The sequence below is a fragment of the Trichosurus vulpecula genome, chromosome 3 (assembly GCF_011100635.1).
Source record: "Trichosurus vulpecula isolate mTriVul1 chromosome 3, mTriVul1.pri, whole genome shotgun sequence".
Lineage (NCBI taxonomy): Eukaryota > Metazoa > Chordata > Mammalia > Diprotodontia > Phalangeridae > Trichosurus > Trichosurus vulpecula.
This window is the reverse complement of record NC_050575.1, coordinates 409,145,661-409,157,302: the sequence shown is the minus strand read 5'-3', so window position 1 is coordinate 409,157,302 and position 11,642 is coordinate 409,145,661. Positions and strand designations below refer to the sequence as shown.

The following is an 11,642-nucleotide window of genomic DNA, read 5'->3' as shown; positions in this document are numbered from 1 at the left end:
CTTATTTTATTTAGGTGCTCTAGTATCCTCATTGCGCTCCCTACTGATCCCCCTTGCAACTTGCTCCCCCTGCTTGTTTACAAGTAGTTTATAATTACTGCGCATCTCTGGGGATGTCCAAACACAGAAAGAGAAAAAAAAAACCTGAATCCACCCAGATAAGGATTTTTAGAACCTTCACCCCTGAGGAAGATAGAGGTTTTTCCATACCTTAATTGGTCTTCAGGTGAAGCTTTCAGCTTACCTTTGACCAAAAGGAGGAAATGTGGAAAATATTATACTATTTTATATCATTTCTAATTTCAACCAGACCCAGAGCCTCCATTAATGAGTAACTGGATGAAGATCCAGGACCTGGGCTTCTTTGTTCTCTCTAAAAGTTTGCTCAGGCAATACCCTTACCTCTGTCAACAAGGCCAGATCATTAAGGACATAACCCCAAGAGAGATTACCTTTGTGTGGGATGGATTTTACGAATCCAAAAATTAACAACAGTGGCGTCTCAAGGTGAAAGTAGAAAGGAAAGTTTATTACGATCCCGGGAAAGGGCCACTCGGACACCGAAGGTCTCTCAGTGTCAGAGCGCACTGGACACAGAAAATTGGGGTGTTTACATAGGTCCCTAACCGCAATTCCCCCTCCCAACCTCCTTCCTCTCAGCTTGCAGACGTAAGCTTTGAGGGTACAATCTGGACGCGATAAATCTACCCAGGGACAATGGCAAGGAACAAACAGTATGGTTATTTTTGACAAGCAGGTGACGGACATAAACTTCCCACCATTCTTGTTTCATTCTACTATCAATCTCAAGGTAGTAAATCTGTATTAATAACAATGACAATGACGATTGAACAAACAGTTCGGTCATCGGTGACAGGCAGGAATTAGTTGTTAGTTATCTCATCTTCACATCTGTGGCTATGGCGGATATCCCCAGTATCCTTACACCTTGCCTCCCATCATTCTTATACCTAACTGATCTTGCACATCTACATTGCACCTGGCTTTCCAGCTTTTCATCCATTCTTCCCCAAACGGAGGTTCTCTCATCCTGGGGTCAATGTACAGGGGGTGAGCATCCTGTGTCCTATCCTTACCCTCAGAGAATTTTATGGTTGCTGACTTATTCACCTCAACCCTTCTTTCTTTCAGGCCTCTCGCCATTAGGTAAATACACAGGATGCGAGCATCCCGTGTCCTGTTCTTAACCTCGGGGGCCTTACGGTCACTAGCTAAGCTTGTGGAGGGGAAAACATCTGAGTAGAGAAATGGCTTTACGGAAAGGAAAATATCTAAGTAGAGAAATGGGACTCACTATCCTACTTATTTCTATTTATCTAATTTGTTCCCTTTTATGAGAGGTCTTCACTCATCCCACACACCTTGCTTAATATTATGGAATGTAATGAGACACAGAGACACTGGGCTGTAGTTTCAACTGACTTTTGTCAACATTCTTTACAACTCTATTCCATTAAGGAAAATCCTATTCTTGTATCATGGTTAAACATACATGGGGGTCATAAAAATGAGGTCATACAGGCTTGCTAGCTCTGCTAAAATAACGTATATAAGTTTTCTCATTGCTTTGTTCAGGCAGCCAGAGTTTATACTCTGACTCCTTGTACGTACAAGTAAGCTAGCTCCGCTATGCTTTAAGGGAAAATAATAAACAACATGGATTTTTCTATCACCTAGCTCTGTTGTTTCCTTCAACCAAATTTTCAGGTTTAACAATACATATACACATATACATATATATGTCTGTGTGTGTGTGTGTGTGTGTGTGTGTGTATTCAGTTTCCACACAATTGGAGCCATAGGGCCCCAAGCTTTTGACAATCTTGTGAAATAAGTTTCCACACAATTGGAGCCATAGGGCCCCAACCTTGAGGCAACTTTTCTGAGAAAAGATAAAAAATGTATGGAAGGATCTCAGAAACCACAAACTTGCCTTATCTGAAAGAATGAGATACACTTCAAGAATTGAGTCATATAAATATGATGGGTTCAAACACTAACTTTATCTTACGTTTTAGGTCATGGAATGAATTCAAATCAAAACAAAAACATTTAGCTCTTCTCGAATCAAATTGGAGGCGGATCCCTCTAAAGCCCTCCACAAACTTAGTGGGATTGATGAGGGCACAGTCTCTGAGAACCCCCTTGAACCTGGAGTACAGTCTCTAGGAGCCCCCTTGTACTCTCCTTGAGTCTTTCAACTGGATCTGGCCTTCCCCTAAGGCCATGGGGCTTGCATTATCATTGGGCCCAAGTCTCTGCCTAGCCTAGCCCTCTATCGTCCAGCTGTTTCCCACTCTTAATCCTGATCAAAATATCTATACCCTAGCTCTGTCACCCAAGCCCTCTATTGTCTGCCATCTCCATGTAGCCTTCAGCTATTTCCCACCCTGGAGTCTGACCTCCTCTCAGTCCCATCAAACTCCTCCTTAGACTCCTCCTCAAGTCCCTCCCTAAACCCTTCCCCTAGTCACCCCAGACTACCCCTCAATCCCTCCCACAATCTTTGTATACATAATCTCCATGTTGCCTCGGTGAAGGTGCTCAGATTGTAGTTCAGTAGATTGAATCTGGCCCGCTTGTGAAAACAGGCATCACAAAGGGTGGGATTTCTTAAGACAACCCACCATGGCAAACCCTTAATAAACTTTGTCTTTTCCCTTGGCTGAGAAGGCTTGAGTCGAATTCTTTCAATTGGGCAGGACCCCGCCAGTCGGTACTTTGGGGTGTCGGGCACCGCTCAAACCCAAACCTCTTCAGGATTGTCAGAGTAACAGCCGAGTTTATCCTTAACCTCTGTGAGATCAGTTACAGAAAAAGCAACAGGCACCAAATGATTCCTCCTGGGGCATCTGCTACTTCCCGGAAAGTAAATAGTGTGGATTGAAGGGACGAATCAGGAGCCTGTACTGGGTGACATATGAAGTTCTGCCTCTAGCATGGGAAGGACTAGGGAGCGAGGGATTCTGGGAAACCGAGTCCATCTGTGGAGGCCTAGGAGAGCAATGAGCAGGCGGAACCAGAAGGTGCAGAGGCTGCTGGGAAATGGAGTCCGGAAGTGCTAACAGCGGTGGAGGTTTAGGAGACCAATGGGCAAACAGCGCCAGGGGGTAAGGGGGCGGGGTATCTTGTAGGGAATCGGCTAGGTTCCTGGTACGGTCCTTACTTTGCACAGGAGGGAGAAGTGGCCGATAGAGGGGTAGGAGGGATGCGGGCTGCGTAGGAGCTCCGGGAGCCGAAACTCGCGGGCCTGGAAGAAGGTGATCCTCCAGCAGGTCAGGCGAGCCTCGCGTCCCCAGTCTCGGGAGAACTCGCACTAGGAGCAGCCTCCGTCATCCCGCAGTTCGGGGTCCTGGGAAGAGCCCTCCAAGCCCTGCCCTGCGCTGTTTCGGACTGTCCTGCCTCCCAGACTCTGGGTCTTTTGCTTCCCTGCCCCCACAGGTCCCATGCAGAGGGCTGAATCCCAGTGTGCGTTTTCTCTCCGAGTCTCAGACTTCCCCGGTCATTCCCTGGTGGCTCCATTCTGGAGCCCGCCCTGTAGAGCTCTGACCCCAGTCATCCCATCTGGGATCCCAAGATGCCTCCCTCTAAAGGCAACCAGTGAATGGGAAGATCTTTCCCCGCCCATGTGAGTGGGCTTGGGGGCGGGGCTCTCAGGGTCCTGGGGGAGTGGCTATGCCTGGAGCCAATGGTAGGCGCCTGTTCTAGTCCACGTGATGACTTGAAGCCTGTGGTGGGAGGAGGTTGCTGAACTGTTGGGACTGAGCTAAGAGGCAGTTGGTAAGGCAGTTGGGAGAGCAGTTAAGGGCTGAAGGAGAGAGGAAGCAGTCAGCTAGTTGGAACCCAGCTTGGAGATTGAAGCAGAAGTGGTGGCGAGGGCGGCAGGCAGGCGCTACAAAAGAAGCAGGACTGACCCTCGTGGAGTCAGGAGAGAGCTGAGCAGGGGCTTGAGGCCAGTGAGTGGTCTTGCTGGAGGGCCCTGGCATGGGGGGGGAAGGGGGAAGCGGAAGCACCAGTATGGCTTGAATTGCTGCCATAATGTTTTTCTGTGGCGTCCTGGTCACTATTGTGAGATGGGGATACTGGTTTTGGAAGGTTCTTGCCAGGATGTCTAACTGGGGACACTGGTCCGTGGGTCTGCTACTTTTGAGTTTCAATAAATGCTTTAACTCCTCTGCCTTTGTGTTGGTAAGCAAAATGGGCTTTGTTTTCTTTGACTAACTCAGTGTATTTCTTTAAGCCTTACTAGGTGCTAAGCCCCAGGCCCAAAGCCCTATTAGGTGTGGAACCTATGTGGGTGTGGATTGGTGACTGAGGTGGGGCCCAAGGTGGGGCTGGCTAAGGGGAGGTGTTAACTCCAGAGCCATGCCCTATTAGGTGTTAACCTAATCTATGTGGATGTGAACCTCCCAGGGTCCCAAGGGGAGGGGCCAACTCAAGAACCAATCACCAGGGCCTAAGCTCTGATCATTCAGACGATGCTTGATGACGTCAAAAACTCTGTAAGAGGAGAGAAGACAGCTTGAAGATTGATTTCTGTTGGAGCCAGAGACGGCTACAGCCGAAGCTGAAGATGAAGCCGAAGCAGGAGCTGCTGGTAGCAGAGCCAACCCATATGTGGACCAAGGAGTGTTGAGTAAGGACCTGAGGCCAGTGGGTAATCTTCTTACTGGAGAGGGGAGGCATGAATGTGATTTGGTTTAATACCATCATGCTTTTCTGTGGCCTCCTGGTTACTCTTGTGAGGCAGACTTATTGGGCCTGGAAGCTTTTGATCGAAATATCAAAATGGGGACGCTTGAATAAATGCTTTAATTCTTCTGCCTTCTGCTTAGAGAATTCCTTATATCCTGCGGTTCTGAACCGTTCAGACATATATATGATTCTCTTTGAGATCATAAATTCTGCCTTCATAATACAGCCTTCTACTGAGAGAATTCCTTATATCCTGCCATTCTGGACCATTCAGGCCTATTCATGGTTATCTTTGAAGTCATGAATTCTGCCTTAATGATATACTCCACCCACCCATCCTGCCTTGGGGCTCTGTAGGAGGATCAGGAGGGGAGGGGGACAGAAGAGGAGTAAGAGAGGGAGGGAAGTATTCTTCCTGTTCAGACCCTCTTCCTTTCTAGCCTGACCCTCCTTGCTGCCTCCCACCCTCTACAGGTTGGAGTCCTGCCCTCTGTAAATCCCAGTTGGGCAGCCTAGTGCCCAGGAGGAGAGGGGAAAGAGCTCTTCCTTCTCCCTCACCACCTCAGTCTACAGACGACCAAGGACTGGCCCAAGCAGGTATTGGATCAAATCCTGACACCAAAGCAGGAGGGAAAATAGATTTATTAAAAGGTACAACAAATAGCAATGACCCAGAGTATGAGCACCGAGGCAGGCAGCCTGTGATTAAGGTTACAGCAGGTGCAGATGGGATTTTCTGTGCAGAGGTAAAGAAGACAAGGACTTTCCAGGTGGCTCCAGGCTGTCTCCTGGTTATCAGAAAGGCTTAGCACTGGGACACTCCATGCTTAATCGGGACATCTGTGAAGAAGAACTTTGGCTGGGGCTTCATTTGTGGGGCCATAAAGGGTGGGGGAGCAGGTCCCTGAGGTAGATAATGTCCAGGGATAAGATGGAGAAAGTTTACCAAATGGAGTCACTTTGGTTCCTTTGCTCCCTACACAGGGAGCCTGGATTCAGAGGGAATGGCCCCTGGGAGCAGCCGAGCCCCAGCCCAGGTGAGTGCAGTCCGTCCATGGGCTTGAGCAACATCAGCAATGCAGCCATTTCCATAGACCTAGAGGATGGTCTGTGGAGCTGGTGATACCTGCCTTACAGATCATTTCTTTATAAAAATTGGTGTGAAATTGAATACAGTAATAACAACACTGCCCTGCTCCCATCTTCTTAACCTTAAGCTGATTCATTGGCACCTTTGTGTCTTGAGCACTGCCCACCTGCATTCCTCCCCAGGTTCTTTTTGTGAGGATATCAGGGTTAAGTGACTTACACAGGGTCACACAGCTAGTAAAGTCTCAAATGCCTGACCCGGATTTAAACCCAGGTCCTACTGCCTCCATGGCCAGTGTCCTATTTCCTACTCAATCTACCACTTCAAAATTGTTTTTAACTTCCCCTTCATTCCAGGTGACTGAGAAGGGTGACCCCTTCATTCCTTAGCTTCTATGACCCAGGGATCATGTCTTTATTCTCTTAATTACTACCAGCACCATCTCCCCCTACGCACAGCTCCTCCTCCTCCTCTCTTTTTCTTGTGGCCAAGCTCTCTTTTGTAGTGACTGAAGGTCCAGGAAAACCCTTCAACCTGAGTCTTGTCTGGGCAGACCTGTCTGGAGCACAGCCCTGAAGGCTCTCCAGCCTTTGTCCTTTGCTGTGCAGTCATCAGAGCAGAAATTGTTCTGGTGTTGCTCGTGTTCTCCTGCCTCAGCTCGCACAAGCCTTCCCAGGTCCCTCTGAAGCCCTCCCCTTTACCAGTTCTCAGGTCAAGTCAATGAGCATTTAGAAAGGCCCTAGATATACAAGCCCAAGATTTTTTGTACAGACTGGTCTGGGGCCATCCTGCTGCTCCTGTGTTTCTAAGACCTTCCCTGGCACAGTGATTGAATGATGGATGGCTTCTGTACTGTTTAAAAGAGGCTCCTGGGTTTCTCATCCTTGTCTCTGTGGGTCCTGGGCACCAGGACTAGCTTCACCACATACCATGTTATGTACAGATTGGCTTCCTGTTGGGATAATTTGGTCTTCCTGTGCAGTGTGCTAGGCACTGGCAGAGACCATGAGAGCAACAAGGAGAAAAGGGAGGATTGATAGAGTCAAGTTAGTGTGTCAAGGTACCTCAGATAGCTTCTTGGAAAATCTGTGTCTCCCATAGGCAGACCCTAGGTTCACTTGGGAAGGCAGTAATCAATGGAACTGACCCAAGCCAGTAGTCAGTTTAAATGTTAACTAAAAATCAGACACTCCTAGGTCATTCAACAAGTAAAAGGAGCTTCATTTAAGTATAGCATAAAAAGGACATTCAATAAGGATGTAAGAGTTCTTTAGGTTCAGTAGACAAGGCTGCCCTCACCTCTGTGTGGGAGCCCATCTGGTCAGCAGAGCAAGGTGTGGCAGTGTGCCATTTGGGGAAATCTGTCATATCTGAAGGACCCTGATTTCACAGGAATAGACTTTTATGCCTTTAGGTTGCCAGGCGGCCATGCTGATTTGTCCAGAGACCCTTAGCATACTGCTTGAAGGGAAGCATATGGAGCCTTTGCCCACTATGTAACTCAGGTCCTTGGGACAGTTTGGTCACCTTTCTGGGAGAAAAAACAAAAAGCTGGCCCAACCATGTGGCAGAGGAAGGATAGAACTCCTGGAGATGGTGGCCCTTTCTCAGATGGGGAGGGGGCTACCTTTGACAGACATCAGGTGAGTGGTCAGTCTGATTTCAAGACTGGCTGAAGGAAGAACACCCTTATTTATTATCAGCCAGGCACTGAGTTGAGCACCTTACCAGTATCTCGCTTGAGCCTCACAACCAGTCCTGGAAGGTAGGCATCATTATCCCCATCTTATTTTTACTTATGGAGTCTGGAATATTTGAGGGGAAACATTTTTTACCTCATTTTTAAATTGAATTTTTTGTCCATCAGAAATTAGCCCTGTCTCCCTTCCCTTTTTGCCACGCCCCACCATCGAGAAAACAAGAAAAACTAGCTTCTATTACAAGGATGTATGTAGTTGAGCGAAACAAAATTTCTCAGTGGTTATAAAATAATATCAACCATCACTTTGAGTATCAACTCTCTATCAAGAGGAAAGCAACACGTCACCATGAGTCCTCAGGAACTGAAGGATCATTGCATTGATCAGACTTCCAGTGTGTGTATAGACCCGTATGAATACATGCGTTTGTACCAGTGCAGGTCCACCTAATCTTCCGCCCATCTGCTCTCTCCCCCACATTGAGAATACATGAAAAACAAAACCCATTACACACAATGTATAGTCAATCTGAAAAATACTTCTCATTCTCTCCCTGAGTCCTTCCCCTCTAGGTGGTGGGCAAAATGTTTCTTTGTCATTGGGCCTCTGGAGTCTTGGTTGGTCATTATGCTAATTCAAGGTCAGTGCAATAGTATCCCATTACATTTTTTAAACTTATTGATCTATACCCCATTTATGAATAATCCCTCAGATTCTCTTTCTTTGCCACCTCACAAAGAACTATAAAAATTGAATTTGATTTGTTTAGGCCTAATGCCTCCCATAATATATCCTGCTTCTAATACCCCCTCTCCTTTTTCTCCTTTCCCACTTTTCCACTAGTGAGTAAGATCTATTTCTATACAGAATTCTGTATTGTGTATGTTCTTCCTTCCATTGACAAAAGGACTAAGGTTCAGTCATCAGATGTCTCCTACCGACTCCCACCTCCTTGTTTGTATAGATGTCTACTTGTGCCCTATCATTATGTGAGATAACATTTCCTAACCTTCCTTCCCATTCACCCACCTTAGTGTATTTCTCTTCCTTTCCTTCCTCCTTTTCCTTAAGATCAAGACATAACAGAACCCCTCCCAGGTCTTTTCGCATTTGATTCCCTCTATGAGCCCTGAGAGAGATCAGAGGGGACACATATCACCTTCCCATATTTGAATAAAAGTAATTTATCCTTTACTTTTTTTTTTATTCTTGTAGGCTAGTTCATGCTTCTTTGCTTTCTTATGTTTCTCTTCAGTTGTGTTTGAGCTTCAAAAGCTCTCTGCAGTTATGGTCTTTTCATCACGAATGCTTGGATGCCCTTTCCTTTAGGGTCATTTACCCCCATATTATTATACTCATTTTTGTTGGGTAAATGACTCTTGGTTATAAGACCATGTCCTTTACCTTCTAGCATATCCTATTCCAATCTCCGCACTCTTTAAATGATGGTTATTGCCAAATTGTGTGTGATCCTGTGGCTCCTTAGTACTTGAATTGTTTTGCTTTTCTTTTCTTTTTCCTGACTTCTTGCTGCATTTTTCTCATTCACCTGTTAGCTCTGTGTTTTTGGCAATGATGTTCCTGGGAGTTTTCATTCAGAGATTTCTTTCAGAAAGTGAAGTGTGGTTCATATTGAGTTTTTGCTCTGGTTGTAAGATGTCTGGGAAGTTTTAAGATTTCTTGAAATCTCATATTGAGGCTTCTTTTTTAAATGGCATTCAGATAGTCCAATGTTATTTAAATTTTCTCTTGTTCTCTTTTCTATGTGAGTTGTGTTTTACTATGAGATAACCTCCTTGATTCTTTCTCCCTCACCATTAGTTTTCCATTTCTTTTCCCCTCAAGCACTCTCATTCCACTTATAAACATATTTAACTCTTATTTAATGTTTCCAGAAATTCTGGTTGAATTTGTGCCCAAGCTGTGTTTTTCAGAGGCAGTGCTTGCAGGTAGGAGTCACCCTTCTGTATTTGTGCCTCCAGTTCCTTTGCCGCCATAACCATTCATTATGGTGAGGTTGTTCTTTTGTGAACTGCAGCATCTTGGAGGGAATGTCTGGGCTGCTTCTGTTGCTGTTTCCTTGAGGTCCTAAGTGTTATCTTATTCCAGGATCTCAGGGGCAGGATAGAGTCCTCTGAGCTCTCAGACCCAAAGTGGTCTGATCCAGAGCAAAATCGGATTGTTGCCTTCCTGTTCTTCGCTCTCCAAGGTTCTGACCTGGGTTCGAGTCTCTAAAGAGTAGACCGCTGCCAGGCTCTGTCCTTATTGGCCAACTAATAAGCTGTGCTGGCTGGCTCAGAGGGGAAGGATTGGAAGTTTCTCCTTAGTTTGGGATTCCTGCCTTTGTTTATCCACTGCAGGAAGGGCTGGACATTGGAAGGGGGACCCTGCTTGGCATCCCAGGCCTGAGCCATATCCTTGAGTTCAAATCCAGCCTCAGACTCTTACAACCTGTGTGACCCTGGGCAAGTCACTTGACCCTGTTTGCTTCAGTTTCTTTGTCTGTAAAATGAGCTGGAGAAGACAGTGGCCAACCACTCTAGCATCTTTGCCAAGGAAACCCCCAAATCATGAAGAGGTAGACATGACTGAGTAATAAAAGCAACATTATGGAAGGCAGGAGGCAGAGATGAGGAGGAAGAGTATGACCGTGGGGCTGGCCACTGAAAATGTGTGGAGCTGAGAGAAGGAGGTTCTTGTTTAGGGAACAGCCAGGAGGCCAGGGTGACTGGATAGAAGAGTACATCCAGGTAGGGATTAAGTCCTAAAGGGCTTTGCATGACTTTTGTATTTGTATTTTGTACTGGTGGTTATTGAGTGGGGGGACAGGGTGGTGACATGGTCAGAGCCTCCCTTTAGGAAAAATCAGTTTAGTGACTGAATAGAGGACAGACTGGAGTGGTGAGAAGCTTGAGGTAGTAGACCCACCAGCTGGCTGTAGCAATAGCATAGGTGTGAAGTGATAAGGACTTGGAACAGGGTGGGGGCAATATTGGGTGGGGGAGAAGTGATCATTTGTAAGAGATGTTGCAAAGGTGGAATCAGCAGAGCTGGACAACAGATGGAATGGGGGGGGAGAGAGAGTATGAGGATCAGAGGACCCAAGTGACTTGGAGTAGTGACATCTTGGTTGCCTACTATCAAGTCCTGGATTGGATAGGTGAGGGTCTGGGCCTCCAGGCAGCCTTTGAGGTCAGGAGCAGTTGGAGACTCTAGGTGGAATACCTAGAGAGAAGCAGGTTCAGAATCCATCCTTGGTCTGGCTCAGATCCCAGGATGGCAGCAGGAGCTCAGTCCCAGCTCCTAGCCTTGCCTGAAGCATGCACAAGAATCACCAGGGCAGGAATCATAGTCTAACATGGGACCTGCAGAGCTTGCCAGTTGGCTGATAGTGGCCAAATTCAGTAGATTTACTGTTGCCAAGAAGGCTGAAAAGTAGGTCAGGAGTCTGCAGAACTAGGATCCCCTTGGGGGCAAGGGAAGCCTCCATCAATTTTGTCACAGATGAGACAAAGCTTGCAGGTCCCCAGACTGAGCTGTCCTTGAGATTCTGGGGTAAGGCAGCATTCAGTAATCCCTGTGCACCACAGGAGAACACAAATTCAGCTGGGAACTCTCTCATACCACTCAGTGCAGTCCAGATTCTGAACTGAAGACCATCATTCTAGAATCCTCTTCCTGTTTTCATGTAGATAAAACTTTATTACAGCCATTGAGGAAGCAAACTACATCTTTTTTTTAATCTTTATTCTCTTTTGAGTGAATATATTAAATGTTTTTTTTCCCCTAGAATGAATTTCGAGTATATCACATCAGGAAATTTCACATCACCCTTTCTCTTTTTCCTCCGTAGATGAACCTAACAGATAGAACAAACACTTTCTCCCTGATTCCACAGTGAGACCCATTCCATAATAAGACATTTTTCAGCTTTATAACAATTTATGATATTTTCTCAAATTTGAATATGAATTTTCTCAAAATTCCATGGGGTTCTGACTGTGGTTTCAAGAGGTGACTCCGAAATTTCCTTCTATAAATTAATGAGGATTCTAATATTTAACTCTGAAGTGTCTTTCAGCTCTATGTCCTATGACTTTTGATGATTTAGGCAACAGTGACATTTAAGGATGTGG

The 11,642-nt window shown here is 46.1% G+C and overlaps 1 protein-coding gene across 1 annotated transcript in view; it reads left to right on the top strand.

Moving 5' to 3' along the window:
* Nucleotides 1-3,252: 3,252 nt before the first annotated feature.
* LOC118841070 (zinc finger protein 420-like) overlaps nt 3,253-11,642 on the top strand; it is a 107,266-nt gene continuing 98,876 nt past the window's right edge. Inside the window, exons 1-2 of the mRNA XM_036748484.1 lie at nt 3,253-3,296; nt 5,701-5,753. Coding sequence (XP_036604379.1) covers nt 5,721-5,753 — 33 coding nt within the window. The 5' untranslated portion in view covers nt 3,253-3,296; nt 5,701-5,720. The remainder of the gene's footprint in view (nt 3,297-5,700; nt 5,754-11,642) is intronic.